Source organism: Morone saxatilis, unplaced genomic scaffold (assembly GCF_004916995.1).
Source record: "Morone saxatilis isolate NCDOM2014 unplaced genomic scaffold, NCSU_SB_2.0 Contig24, whole genome shotgun sequence".
NCBI lineage: Eukaryota > Metazoa > Chordata > Actinopteri > Moronidae > Morone > Morone saxatilis.
In genome coordinates, this window is record NW_023339807.1 from 13,735,426 (window position 1) to 13,749,366 (window position 13,941).

At 41.0% G+C, this 13,941-nt stretch overlaps 1 protein-coding gene across 3 annotated transcripts in view; it reads left to right on the forward strand.

Annotated features, from left to right (window-relative positions):
* Nucleotides 1–13,941, forward strand: part of nbeal2 (neurobeachin-like 2) — a 35,096-nt gene that overhangs the window by 15,052 nt on the left and 6,103 nt on the right. For 2 of the 3 annotated variants that reach the window (XM_035672308.1, XM_035672310.1), the window contains 25 exons: nucleotides 69–161; nucleotides 495–666; nucleotides 1,383–1,516; nucleotides 2,667–2,826; nucleotides 3,136–3,238; nucleotides 3,454–3,604; nucleotides 3,821–3,976; nucleotides 4,101–4,260; nucleotides 5,204–5,292; nucleotides 5,430–6,140; nucleotides 6,362–6,546; nucleotides 6,738–6,894; nucleotides 8,593–8,736; nucleotides 9,807–10,124; nucleotides 11,108–11,257; nucleotides 11,358–11,515; nucleotides 11,691–11,815; nucleotides 11,913–12,030; nucleotides 12,200–12,357; nucleotides 12,448–12,581; nucleotides 12,714–12,821; nucleotides 12,919–13,014; nucleotides 13,132–13,256; nucleotides 13,570–13,710; nucleotides 13,796–13,926. In XM_035672308.1, the coding sequence (XP_035528201.1) occupies nucleotides 69–161; nucleotides 495–666; nucleotides 1,383–1,516; nucleotides 2,667–2,826; nucleotides 3,136–3,238; nucleotides 3,454–3,604; nucleotides 3,821–3,976; nucleotides 4,101–4,260; nucleotides 5,204–5,292; nucleotides 5,430–6,140; nucleotides 6,362–6,546; nucleotides 6,738–6,894; nucleotides 8,593–8,736; nucleotides 9,807–10,124; nucleotides 11,108–11,257; nucleotides 11,358–11,515; nucleotides 11,691–11,815; nucleotides 11,913–12,030; nucleotides 12,200–12,357; nucleotides 12,448–12,581; nucleotides 12,714–12,821; nucleotides 12,919–13,014; nucleotides 13,132–13,256; nucleotides 13,570–13,710; nucleotides 13,796–13,926 (4,177 nt within the window). The remainder of the gene's footprint in view (nucleotides 1–68; nucleotides 162–494; nucleotides 667–1,382; nucleotides 1,517–2,666; nucleotides 2,827–3,135; nucleotides 3,239–3,453; nucleotides 3,605–3,820; nucleotides 3,977–4,100; nucleotides 4,261–5,203; nucleotides 5,293–5,429; nucleotides 6,141–6,361; nucleotides 6,547–6,737; nucleotides 6,895–8,592; nucleotides 8,737–9,806; nucleotides 10,125–11,107; nucleotides 11,258–11,357; nucleotides 11,516–11,690; nucleotides 11,816–11,912; nucleotides 12,031–12,199; nucleotides 12,358–12,447; nucleotides 12,582–12,713; nucleotides 12,822–12,918; nucleotides 13,015–13,131; nucleotides 13,257–13,569; nucleotides 13,711–13,795; nucleotides 13,927–13,941) is intronic. The other variant, XM_035672309.1, reaches the window with a different exon arrangement.

Below are 13,941 nucleotides of genomic sequence, written 5' to 3' on the forward strand. Positions count from 1 at the left end.
AGGAAAACTTCCCTGCCACTTACCACACCAGCAAAATATTGTTGTTTACGTGTGTGTGTTTTCTTCAGGCCTTCAAGAGCCAGATATGTCTGGACCTGTCGCCCAATCACCAGTATGATGGCAGGCTGACAGGGCACAGGGTAGTGAACTGGGACATCAAGGTTAGACATGAGATGTTTTAAATTTTTGTCCATATGAATTTAGCTGTGATAACTCAACTACGGTGACCAAAGTGAGAAGTGAAATATCAGTCAGGGTGTGTCTCCATGTTATCTGCTTATGACTTTCATATTAAACTGTAAATGCACTGTACTACTGCTGACTGTTCAATACTTAATTTAAGCTTTTTTTTGCTATTTTTCTATTGTTGGTTTTCCTGTTGTGCCGCTTCCTTTTTGGTCAAGTCTCCTTTGTTAATTCCATTTCTGATCTAACTATGACTAATGTGGATGGTTGGAAAAACATTGTGTGTACGAATGTTTTTTCCCCTGCAGGATGTTGTAAACGTGGTAGGAGGGGTAGGGGTTTTGCTGCCCCTGCTCGAGCAGGTATGTGAGTCCGAGCCGATTTGCAATGGCGTTCAGGAGATCTCAGACCTGCTGGGACCAGAGCTTACCTCCTCCAGAGGCCCCGGTGCCATGCTGCTGCCACTGAAGAAGTCTGCAGGTTAGTTTGTACATGTTCATGTTTAGTACATATTTTCACAGTACTCATTTTTCCTGCACTTTATGTTTGATGCAGAGAGAGTGTCTTCACAAAGGGCCAGTGTCTGCATCCCCAAATTAAAGGGACTTTTTTATTATTGTAAGAAATTTCCCTTCCTTACTTTGGAGTGGAGACAGAACTTTTAAATAATTTTGATAAATTAGTATCATAAATAAATTTTCTTTTGCATTATGAGGGCGCCCTGTGTTGTTTTTCCTGGTTCATTTTGTTCAGTTGTAATCCTCAGTGCCTAAGTACTAAATGCTAAATATGATTTTCAGTGCAGTTCAGACTCAGAAGATGTTTTGAATAGCAGTGAGTCAGAGCCTACGGTGCATGATGCAAGGGCAACAGACAAACATAGCAAAGATTGTGAAATCAGTGCTAATAAGTTAAATGTCAGGAGCAGCATAGGCATACTGAGTCCTAACAATTGCTTAAAGAATTGCATCTCACTGGCCCAGTGCACATCAGTCTGCATAAATTCTAACATGAGAACAAAATGAGATAGATGGAACAAACAGTCTAGCAGAAGTGAGATAAATACCCTGACATATGACTAATGACTCATCCTGAGAAATGATAATGTCAATAAAGTGCTTTGTAACGTATAAATAAGACTGTGGGTAACACAGGAAATCATAAAAGTTGTTTTGCCCTATTTTGTTTTTTCTCAGAGGGCAGACTAGAGAGAAACAGCATCGCTGCCTTCCTGCTGATGGTGAAAAACCTGATTCGTCATCACCCTGTCAATCAGGAGAGCCTGCTGCACTGCCATGGGCCGAGCATCATAGGAGCCATGCTCAGCAAAGTAAGTGCCCTACACTTCAGTTTTCTCTAGCGAGTGGTAACTATTTGCGGGAAGAACTGATTAGCATCTGAAAGTGAATACTTGACCTTTTCCATTGTATTGCTGCCATGTAATTGCGGTGTAATGAATGGGTATGGTGTTGTTGAAACAGCAGTGGTTCTTTCAGAATGACAGTATCACATGCTCGTGTGGGGGAATTTATGCAGATTTGGTCAAATTGTGTGGACTCTCTCTCTCTGACTGAGAACAAAGGATATCAGCTACAAAATCTGTTGCTTGTTAATGTTGTATTGAAACTGAAGAAGATTATATGTAAATTAAAACAAAATCAAAAAATCACATGTCATGAAACAGACATGGAGACCACAGTGAGTTGTGATGTACTGTTGTCACTCCTGTTCTCAGTTCTTGGTGTAATATTTTGCTCATACATTTTCCAAACTGCTTAGTAGGTCTCAAGCAAACAACTAGTCATTTTGTTAGCTTTTTACTGCTGATAAACTGTGAATAAAAATTGAGTAATATTGGGTAGAAGAGCAAATCTGTAGGTACACAGTGATATAGCCAATCTGTGTTTGATGCTGAGCTACACCAGGGAGACAAAGGTCCATTGCTTTGTGATGGACAAGACAGTTTTTCAGATTTTTGATTGAGAGTGACACAAAAGGTTTCCGAAGCAAGGATCAGTGTTGAGCCCTCTAAAGGTGCAGTAGGTCTAATTCAATACTGCATCTATTGTAGAAATGATTCCCTTGGATTCCTGTTTGAGTTTAGTGAGTTTGAACACAGTGTTAATAGATGTGAATCTTTGGCGGTTGTAGCCAATCAGGTGTCGCGTTTGTGCAGCACAGACGTGCTTTCTTCCTGACAGGATATGTTGAAATATATGACGTTAAGGTGGAGCATCCTGTAAGGAAACGATGTCCTAATAATTACATGGGGTTTCCAGGTTTGACAGTGGCAGAGAGAGTAACACACATACAGTGTATAGTTAACACAAACACTTACACTGTATATGCACTCAGCTGAGTTCAACACTTCATTCAGCCTCTAAGTGTTACTAAAAATAATCTTTACACACAGATAAATCCAAATGAATGGAAACATACTTAAACACAAACACCCCTCCTTTATGCTTCCTCTACTGCAGGTTCCTGGCAGTATGATGGACATGAACGTTTTAATGGCATGTCAGCTGCTGCTGGAGCAGGTCTTCAACGAGGGCAACAGCCCACTTCTACAGCAACTCTACCAGCACCTGCTCTTTGATTTCCGCATCTGGACTAAAAGCCATTTTGCTGTTTGTCTGGGTGAGACATAAGCAGCGCTCTTGTTGTTGAGTAATGCACCTGTGAACCTTTTCATGTCTGCCGAAGCTGTTTGTGTTCCTTTTTATATGTATATGCGGGCTAAAAGCACCGTAGAGCAGAGATAGAATACATTAATGCTTTGAGTTCAGGCTATGGCGAGAATTAAAAATGAATCTGTGCCTGAAGCTTTATTTCAGTAGCCTATTTTGTAAATGTATGCCCTTCTTTGGTACAACCTTGCATATTGGTTTGACATTTCTAAATGTCAGACTGAAAGGAGATGACAAAAGTATTCTTTTTCTTCCAAAGCCCATGTGCAGTATCTCTCATCTGTGATAAACAAAGGCAAGCAGCGCATGAAGAGGAAGTATGGGGTCCAGTATATTCTGGATACCATTCGCACGTACTACAGGTGAATCTTTGACACCCACAACAGATTAAGACACAGATTTCCGCTACAATATATATTGAGAGATTTTCAAGCAAATGTAACTGAAACTGCAGTTGATGGTTGTAAAAGTTGTCTTAATACTTGTCTTAATCCTTCTTTCTTATTTTAATCCATGATTTCACCTCTTCACATGATGAAGAATTTGTCTGTTTATTTACTAATATCTTTGGTCATAGTGTGGAGAAAGATGGCAGCTCTCTGTCTGACGAAAAGCAGACTATTCAAAACTCTCTGTTCGGCTTGCTGAAAGACTTTCTCAAGTCTCCCACACTAGAGGAGCTTCACAGTGTCCTCGCCTACATTCTGACTGTAGGAGAGGAGCAGCAGGTATGTTTTATCTGTGTTTCTTAAGGGAGTTTAATTTTGTTATCATTTGATCTATTCAGGGTGATATTTCACAATCCTTGAATGAACTCTCCCTGATTGTCCACACATCCAAACTCCTCTTATGACCACTTAAAACTTTACCCTTCCCGAGCCATATTTCAGATATGTATCCTCCTCCTCACCTCTTTCCTCGGGATTCTCTCGTCTTTCAATCAGGCGGTGAGGGCCCTGGATGTGCTGTATGAACTCTTGAGGAGCAGCCCTCCTCGTGAGCAGGTGCAGGCGGTGTTGCTGGAGTGGGGCGTGGAGCAGCTGTACAGCTTGCTGCTCACTCCAACCTTCGGAGACGAGGCCAGAGAGAGAGTCTTCAGGGTGAGAACAACTGACTGGACCTCTTCAGCTTATCACTTGGCTGATATTTCTTGCAAACTCCCATGTGATATATTGTCAAACCAGAAAAGGCAACCTCTTATGCAATTTCCACTTGATTTTTCAGGTTTTATACAAAATCCTCAAAAGCGAGCGAGTGTCTGAGCGCAACAAGCAGCGCATTAAGCTGAAAGATTTTGGCTACCTTGGCCTGGTGTGTTTCCTTGAGGACATTCCAGTAACCATGACCACTGTGCGATGTCTGTACGAGCAGGTCCTTGCTACAGGTAATGTTGAAACAACCCTGTGCCTTGTGCTTTCAAATTTTCTGTATTTCTCTATAAAATAAATAAGCAAGTCAAACTTCAAATATGTTTAATGCTCAAAGTCTGCTTCATTAGAAAAAAAAAATCTGATTTTCAGTAAGCACAGTGAAACTTTTAACTTTAAGCTGATGAATGTGAAAACATCCTTTCTACTGTCATGCACATATATCATTCTGCACAGCGAAGCTCAAACTTCTAACTGTAGGAACAAGAAGAAAAACATGTTTTTGAGTGGAGGCGACATTAAAAATGTCTAAGGATGTTTCCTGGAAAGAACTATGTAATTAAGCACTAATCATGTGTAAGGTACAGACAGCACTCAAATGTATCACTTGCAGTTGATCACATCAATAAATGCTAAGCTGGGGCACACCTGCTAGAGCACCCCATGAGTCCTTACCGCAGCGGGCCGGGTTCAATTCCAATCTGCAGCACTTTTCTGCATTAATTCATTAATAATGAATTAATATTTATGTGGGTTTAAAATCAACAGCAGCACATATAAACTCAGCATAACAACTAAACTAATTATAATAACAGGCTTAGAACAGTGTCTTGATTTTCCCTTTATTGAGAGCTAAATTACATAATTCTTCTACAGGATCTACGTTTTGCACGAAACTTTCAAGACCTTTTTAGGAAATAACGGACCTCGAAAATGAAGTGTTGTCTTTAAATTCTGATTGGTGCATATACTGGAAATACCTGATATTGTCATTCTCACAATGTGGAGAAAAATGTACAAATACAGAAATCTTTTGATGCAATTAACCAGTGTGGTTCTAATTTTAAAGATAATATGTGAGGTTATGAAGAACCCAATTTTTTTTATAATAGAAAGCTGCTTAAAAAAATATGTTTCCAAGGACTTTGACAATAAATTAAATTCACTGCTGCCCCACAGATGCCAGCCCTAACTTCAGAGACCTCCTGGCTGTGGTCTGTTTATCCCATCGAGCTGAGCTCACTGTCCGCTTAGACGTCTGTCGCAAGGTCAGTCTGCTCACACCATTCATACTCTGCAAAAACTGCCATAGTCAGCTTTAAAGTGTGTATTTTCATCCAAAGCATATTTATCATCTCAGTAACGAAAACAAGCTCTTCCTCTGTTCCCTTTAATATTTCCCCAGCTCTTTCATCTGATCTATTCCAATGAGGATTATGTGAAGCAGCTTGCTAAGCAACCAGGCTGGCAGGACGTGCTCACCAAGCTCTATGTGAAAGAGTCCTACGAGTCCCACGCTGCCAGCATTGCAGACTCCAGCACCCACAGCTCCTTCGAACCAAACTACCGGCCACCGCTGCGCAGGGATCAGGCTCTGGTCATAGAGGAGGCAAGCACAGACATCTTCCTGAGCTACCGCACCTCACAGGACATCGAGGATGAGGAGGAGGATGAAGGTGGTCAGCGGGACATCTCTGAGGGATTCTCTGATTTATCCCAGTCGCCTCCAAGTGGAGGTGGAGGCCCGCTTAAGAACTTCACAGGCTCCCTCCATTTTAAGTCATTTGATTCGGTGGACCAGGGGAGCCACACGTCCTCCATCTCCAATGCAGTTGATATTGCCTCATCTCGCCCCGATGAGGAGGGGAGAGACTACCAGCCCCTCTCCCCCTTTGGTACATCGCCCTTTGATTTGGAGCTAGGGGGCATGGGGGAGACAGGCCCACACACTCCTGCAGGTAGTCTGACAAACACACCATCTCCTCTAGAGCATTGCAAACCTTTTCCACCACTCAGACCCAGGAAGAGCTCCAGTCTGTCCAATGTGCTGGATGATACCAGCTATGGGACAGACCCTCCTACTGGGGATACAATCTCTAACACGTCCAATCCACAGGTATGGCTGCTTCCTCAGCTCAGATTTGCCTTTGCACTACTTTGCCCTGTTGCTGCTGTGTTAATCTGAATTTCTCCTAAGGGGGATCAATAAAGGAATATCTTATCTTATCTTATCTTATCTTAATATATCAAGCTTAACCCTGATTTGAGAGTCTGTTGTTTGTTTTTTATAGTTTATTCTTTATAAGGATTTGGGACTAAATGTTATGTGCGTTATAGCAGACCCCAGAAGAGGAGCTGTGCAACCTGTTAACCAACATCATCTTTTCCGTGCTGTGGAGCCGCAGTGGGGTGGACGGGGCAGAGGATGTGGTGTGGAGAGAGCGGGGACAGGTCTTTTCTGTTCTCACCAAACTGGGCTCCTCCTGTCAACTGGTCCGCCCTCCCGATGACATAAAACGCAGGTCAGTGACGAAGATTTCTAATGTACTTCCCCTCAGAGAACAAACACGTTGAATTGGCAGTGAAGGTGCCTCGCAATGGAAAAACAAATTGAACCACACCTTCAACTGTGTCACCTTTTGTCTCAATATCCATAAATGTTTTCATGTCATACTGGGGTGATGTATTCAAAGTTTTCCACTCCATGTGCCAGTCTGTTGGAGATGATGCTGGAGTCGTCCCTGTCAGACCTGAGGGATGCCCAGGGAGTGTCTCTGCCTTTCTGTCCCAGTCTGGTTCGGCTCCTCAGGCTGCTGCAGGACTTCCTGTTTGCTGAGGGTACAGACAACCACACGCTGTGGAGTGAAAAGGTATATTACATATCCCACCTAAAACATATGAACCACTGACCCTTTATGTGTGAGCTTTGGTATCAGACAGCTATCTCCATCTTGATAAAGGTTGGTTGACTGTGAAAATACCAGGGACAATGAAGGAAATAAGCCCATTACTTTATCATTTTATCAAGTAATGGGCCAAACCAAAACCAACTGATGATATTTTAGTAGTATGAACTACACCCGCAGCCCAAATAAGGTTATGATATCATGTTTCAATTGTATTTACTTCCTCATCCATGTTTTTAAATGTTAACCATATTTTCTCTATGTAGAGAAACACTTCTCCTGTCTATTTCTATCATAAAAAAGGCAATAAAAGCACCCCCCAAAAAATAAAAATAAAAATAAAATAAAAAATGATTTAAACATATGTGTATGTGTATGGACGTAAAATAAGTTCAACCTTTTTGGAACCACACTTATTAACTTTTTAGATGAGAAGAATGATATTAAATGTCCATTTAATATGAAGCTACTGTTAGCTTAGCTTAGCACAAAGATTCGTTGGAAACAGCGAGCTTAGTACTGCTGGTTGCCTGGCAAACTCAGTGAATGCTCTCAGCAAAGAAATAGTCCAGCACATAGAACCTGTAAAAAAAGTTGTTTTTAAACTAATGATTTAACTTATTTATTAAAAAGCTTTAGATTCCCTGGACAATATTTTGCATATTCCTGCACAAACTGTACAGCTTCCATTTAAAACAATAGTCATATTGTATATTGTGTTGTATTGTGCTTTTGTTACCTTTTAAGCAGAGTAGGCTAGCTGTTTCCAGCTTTTATGCTAAGCTAAGCTAACTGGCTGCTAGTTGTAGCATTATATTTGCCCACTGTACAGACATGAGAGTGGTATCTCTTCTTATCTACTCTCTTGGCAAGAAAGTGTATTTCCACAAATGCTGAACTATTCTCTGAATTTAGTTTGCTGGGTCTGTAGTCACACACAATCACAAACCTTCTCATCATGTTGTGTATCCTTTGTAAAGGATATCTTACATCAGTAAGAGGAAAGCAGTTGTGTGTCTTCACTATCACTGCAGTATTGACTACATACTAGTGCAAGACAGGCTTCATGTTTGCTTTCTATAAATACTCCACCAGTGGAATTTAAATTACTGATGAATTACAAATGCTCAGTCCTCAGAGCAACAGCCCTCTTTTTCTTCAATGAAATGTCTTCTTGCCAAAAGCAATGCAGCAGATTTAAAACGCTGTATGCAGAAAAGTCAAGGGTGTGTTCTTTCAAGAAATGGTTTCATTTGACTTTTAAAAAAAAAATCATAATATAGGTTGGGGCTATGAATTAAACATAATGAATCTCTGAATGTCAGATAACATTGTCAGGATGTTATGATGTAATTTTGTAGATGAGTAAAGGAAAAATCAACAATTAAGTTGATATTAAAGTCCTCAGAGTCATTTAACCCTTCTGGGTGTGGTTGTTTTTGGTTACTGTCTTTAACGTCAGGGGAAATGTTCATGTCTTGTCTTACTGGAGGGAGGAGAGTTATGGTTGGGTGTAGGTAGCATCTGAATCACATTTTAAGTGCAGGTTAAGCTGTGTTTAATATACTGAATGGCTTTAGGTTGTCGTAGATGTTGCAAGGCGTGAAAACAGGTCTAGCCTTTTTGTTGCATCCTTTGTTAACAGTTGTTGTTGTATTGCAGATATTTGAAGGGGTGGTGAACCTGCTGGACAAGTTGAAGGCCTGGCACAGCACTCCTGGTAGCCCAGGCAACACCGAGCTGAAGGAAATGGCCCAGATAGGCCTGCGTATCATCACCGGATACATCCAACGACAGCACCCACCGGTCAGCCACACCCACAACTTGTCCAGTCAAGTACACCAACATAAATGTCAAATATCTTTCACTGTACGTCTTTCACAACCCAAACACCTGTAGGATGGAACTTTGCAGAAAATAAATTTAAAGGGGGTTTATAGTATTTAGTTAACTTGACAAGTGCACTCAGATAAAGCCAGTTTAGAAATACCAGGCCTTCTATGGGTTTCTTTTCAAAGACATTGCAGTCATTCCTCTAAGGGAGTGTTCTGTATGAAAGGGCAGCTCCTCTCAGAGTTATGACTGCTGCTCTTGCTGTAGGATTGTGGGATAGAGCAAGTGGTTATAAATGAACTGACCATAAGGCTTTCATCACATACTGCTGCTAGTGTTCATTTCTAAAGTAGTGCAACACCCCATAAGGTATTTGTTTTTTAAAATGTCTGGTTTGAAATAAATTACCTTAATTGCGCCCTGACATCACAGCTGTGGATATCTCTTATCTCATAAATGAAACAAGCCTGGTTCTACTTAAGTTGAGTGAATATACAAATTAAAATAAAAGAAACATTGACATAGCTTTAATAATTCCAGTGGTACAATGTATTTAAGTAAATGTACTGTACTTAACAATAATCAACAAATATCAGATTTATGCTGTCTTATACTTTTACTACAGTACATTTCAGAGGAAAGTATTGTTCTTTATTTACTAAACCATATTACTGCGTTACTTTTTGGATTTTTCATACAAATATGATCTTATAAATATGATTCTATGTTATAGATGAAACAATATAAAATAAAAAACATATAAAATAAATAGCTCTACCTTGACAAAATACAGTATTAATTAATCAATATTATAATATATAATAATGTAACAGTCACAGTCTTTACTTATAAAAGCAGTATGGTATTTTTTACAATGTGGGTTTGATACTTTTACATAAATAAAGGATCTGCCTACTTTTTTCTAGTGAGGACTTGAAACACCAATACATATACATGTTTGTTTATCATATCTCCTTATTAACTGTATGCATTGGCTCTCAGTTAGAAGCACAGCAAGTGATTTGCCTCTTGCCCCTCTTCAGATGTGTGAAATGGCCTACTTGAAGCTCCACTGCCTTCTCCAGACCATGTTGTGTCTGAGCTGGGAGGAGGTGTGCTTCCTGCTGGGTCAGTTGGGCGCCCCCCTGTGGCCAGGGGGTGTAATTGACAACTGTGGAAATGCGGAGACTTTCCCCCAGCTGGTGCCTATTGTGCGGACGCTGCTCGACCAGCATGCTGACCCCGTCACCCTCCAAAACCTACTACCAAACCTGCCCATCACAAATGGCAGCACCACCTTCGCCCAGGACCTGAAGGCTTATTGTCTTACAGCGGAGTGGCAGGGGTTTTACCAGCAGCAGGTCAGTGTTTTGGCTGATGTTGTGAATTTAAAAATAGATGTAATTTGTCTTATGTTTAGGGAGTCTAGAGAGCCTGGTTTCCAGTCTTTGGTATGACTAAGCAGGTATAATCAACCATCCACTCTCAGATACTGCCGGCTCTGTTCTTTGTCACATTCGTGTACACTCAGGAGTTTCACAATCTTGTCTCCTGGTTTGACCAGTTACCTCCTGGTGGGTGGCTGAGAAATCTAATCCATATTTAAAACATGCTATCACAAGTTTAGAAAGTAGGAAAAACAACCATAAACTCCCACGTTTTTTCTAGCTGACCTTGAATGTATTTTGAGCAGAGATCGGTTTAAGCCTAAACTTGAAGCTGAGATAACAGATGCCAGACACGCTAACCACTAGCTGAGAGGTGGATTTATCATTCCTCTGTGTGACAGGGCATGTTCATAAATCTGTTTTGTTTAGATTACTTCTGTATACGGATCCTGCAATACATTAGCCAGTATGGCAGAACTTTGGCTGCCGTGAAAGTTTTGAAACTTGGCCCAGGCTGATTTCTGAAGCATGTATGTCTAAATGTGTAAGTGTTTGCAATTCATGGAGTTTAGCCTATGTGCTTTTTATATGCACAATACAACTTTACATATTTAGCATGAACTGGTAAGAAAGAAAGAAAAAACAGTGCAATAGTTGCAAAAAATATCTCTATAATTCAATAAATAAAGGCAAACTGTTTTACATATTAAAAATAATTTACCACCAAATCCTTAAAAAGGTCAAATTATGGCATGAAAGTGTAAACTTATCGAAGTCCTAATTCGAATGTAATTTTTATATACATTTATATGGTTTTCCTTGATTTTAATTATGGTAATATAGGTATTTGTTTTGTTGGTCAGTCTTGAGGTCGGCATCTTAGAATCAATGTTTTTGATTTTGTTGAGTTTTCCTTGTAGATGAATGTTAAAGTCCTTCTGAAAATGTACCCCTAGGTTCGGCCCACCATGGAGCAGTATGAGCTGGACACATTTGGGAGGAGCCATGACATCATGTCTAATTTCTGGAATTCCTGCTTTGATGACCTGATGAGTACAGCCTTCAAACGGGACAAAGACAGATCAGACAGCAAGTCTAAGTTTCAGGTTAAAAAAACTTCCAGGCTTCACGCAACAAGCATTTTCATATAACCGCTTATAACAGCTAAACATGATCTGACATTTGTGTCTCTTTGTGTGAAAACAGGAAGTCATTGTGGACCCCTATCTGAAGAGAGTCAGGAGTGAGAACAATAGGTACCTCAGTTGGCAGAAGCAGAGCTCCAGCCAGCAGGGGGTGGTGTGGCAGCACTGGAGAGCTCTCCGCAGGCTTTTGACTAGTGAGAGAGGAGCATGGGCAAACAGGTATGACAACGTCTGACTTATGTTCAGTAATCTTTCTCAAAATCTCTCCGACCAAGGATTACCTCTGAGGGGATAAGGTGCATCATCAGTGGCTGCCTTTTTTTCTAAGTTGTACAAAAGAATAAATACAAACGTTTATCTGAAACTTCACTGTGCTTTGCCTTATTTTTGACAGAAATCAACCAGAGGTGAAACTGAAATTGTCCAGTGCAGAGACCTATTCAAAGATGCGTCTCAAACTTGTGCCCAACCACAACTATGATCCTCACGGTGATGCCAGTGCCCAGAGAGACAACATGGGTATGTCACTGGGTATAAAGATATTAACTGCGATCTTTTGTCATGTAAGCAATGCACAGTAACGGTGCACTAAAGATGATGTTTTTGTGATTGTCAGGAGCTGACAGCCCTCGTAGCTCTGAACCCCTCCCATTGGCTGTTGCAAAGGAAGCAAAAGTGAGCGACATGGAGGATGATCAGTTAGGAGAAGAAGATGTCGTCTTTTTGGATGACAAGTGAGTCCAGTTTGCATTACTTGCAATGGGCCATAAATGCACAAAGCCACTTCACATGGACCAAGCACACCGGCTTTGAAACACTTTATTTCTTGAATATTATGACCCAGTTATTTTTAAATATGCAGTGCAGAAAATGTAAAGTTTTAACCTTTTCTTATGCTGTCAGGGTGGAGGGAGAAGACGAAAGCCAGAAAGAAAAACTGGTTCTGTCTGAAGACTGTGAGCTCATCACCATCGTAGCAGTTGTTCCGGGTCGTCTGGAGGTTACCACGCACCATCTTTACTTCTATGATGGCAGCACTGAGAAAGAAGAGACAGAGGAAGGTAAGAAACTATGTGATCACGAACACCTAACTTTTTTTTTACTGTTCTTCAAAGGGTCCTTACAGAAGTGAATAATATCTGTGTCTTTAGGAATCGGGTTTGATTTTAAGAGACCCCTGTCTCAGCTCAGAGAAGTCCATTTAAGGCGCTACAACCTACGACGATCTGCACTGGAGCTATTCTTCATCGACCAGGCTCATTATTTCATCAACTTCCGAAAGAAGGTGATGCTCAGCTCAAATTTAACTCCTTCTTCTCTGTATTTAGAATGAAATTATGTGTTTTTTTTAAATGATGGGTTGATGTGAAACAAAGGATTCTAGAATCTCTTAAATCCTTCATGTCTGCCCTTTCAGGTACGAAACAAAGTGTACTCAAGGATCCTGGGGCTGCGGCCTCCCAACCTGTTTTACTTCGGCTCTCGCTCCCCCCAAGAGCTACTGAAGGCATCGGGGCTTACACAGGTATTTATTTAAAATGGTTCTTTCCATGAAGCTGAGTTATTAAGACCTGAATTGTGTTTATTGTGTTGGACCAATCTGATGTTGATGTGTTGAACAGAAATGGGTCTGCAGAGAAATCTCAAATTTTGAGTATTTGATGCAACTAAACACCATTGCCGGACGCACTTACAACGACCTCTCGCAGTATCCTGTGGTAAGTACACTCCATCTCCTCTGACAGTGTGTACCATTTATATTTATGATCCTTTCATGACAAAAGCTGACGTGCGTGCTTGTTGTGGTTGTGGTTCTTTTGTGTGTGTCTCTTCAGTTCCCCTGGGTCTTGTGTGACTATACCTCTCCCGTTCTCGATCTGGAGGACCCGTCAGTTTTCAGAGACTTGTCCAAACCCATAGGTGTGGTGAACCCCCGCCATGCGCAGAATGTCAGAGAAAAGTAAGTGCTTATATAAAAATGTGATTTTGTTTGTTTGCAGATCAGTAGCCCACTTTTAATACTCAGATGTCACAAGCACTTCAATGGAGCAACAAGGATTAGGTTTCAAAACAGTCCAACTGACGATGGCATAATCAAACAAAGTGTAATTACCCATGACAAGCAGGCTTTATGTTGTTTGTCATACCCCACTGAAATGAATGAACAGTTACTGCATGGAAGCTATGAAAGACTGGAGGATACATATTTTGGAGTAAAATATGCAAAACAATTTAGTCTGACGCTTTAATCAATTTTTTCTGTTTGTCACTAGATATGAGAGCTTTGAGGACTCAACAGGCACCATCGACAAATTCCACTATGGCACACACTACTCTAATGCAGCAGGAGTCATGCACTACATGATCCGCATGGAGCCATTCACAACTCTGCATATCCAGCTGCAGAGTGGCAGGTGGGATCGCTGACTAATGCATGATTTTTAATATCATTTCCTGGTATATTGAGGTCTCATATTGGTGCGTGGTGTCTTTGTTTAGGTTTGACTGCGCAGACAGACAGTTCCACTCGGTGGCAGCAGCCTGGCAGGCTCGTATGGAGAGCCCAGCTGACGTCAAAGAGCTCATCCCGGAGTTCTTCTACTTTCCAGAATTCCTGCAGAACATGAACGGTGAGGAAGACTTTA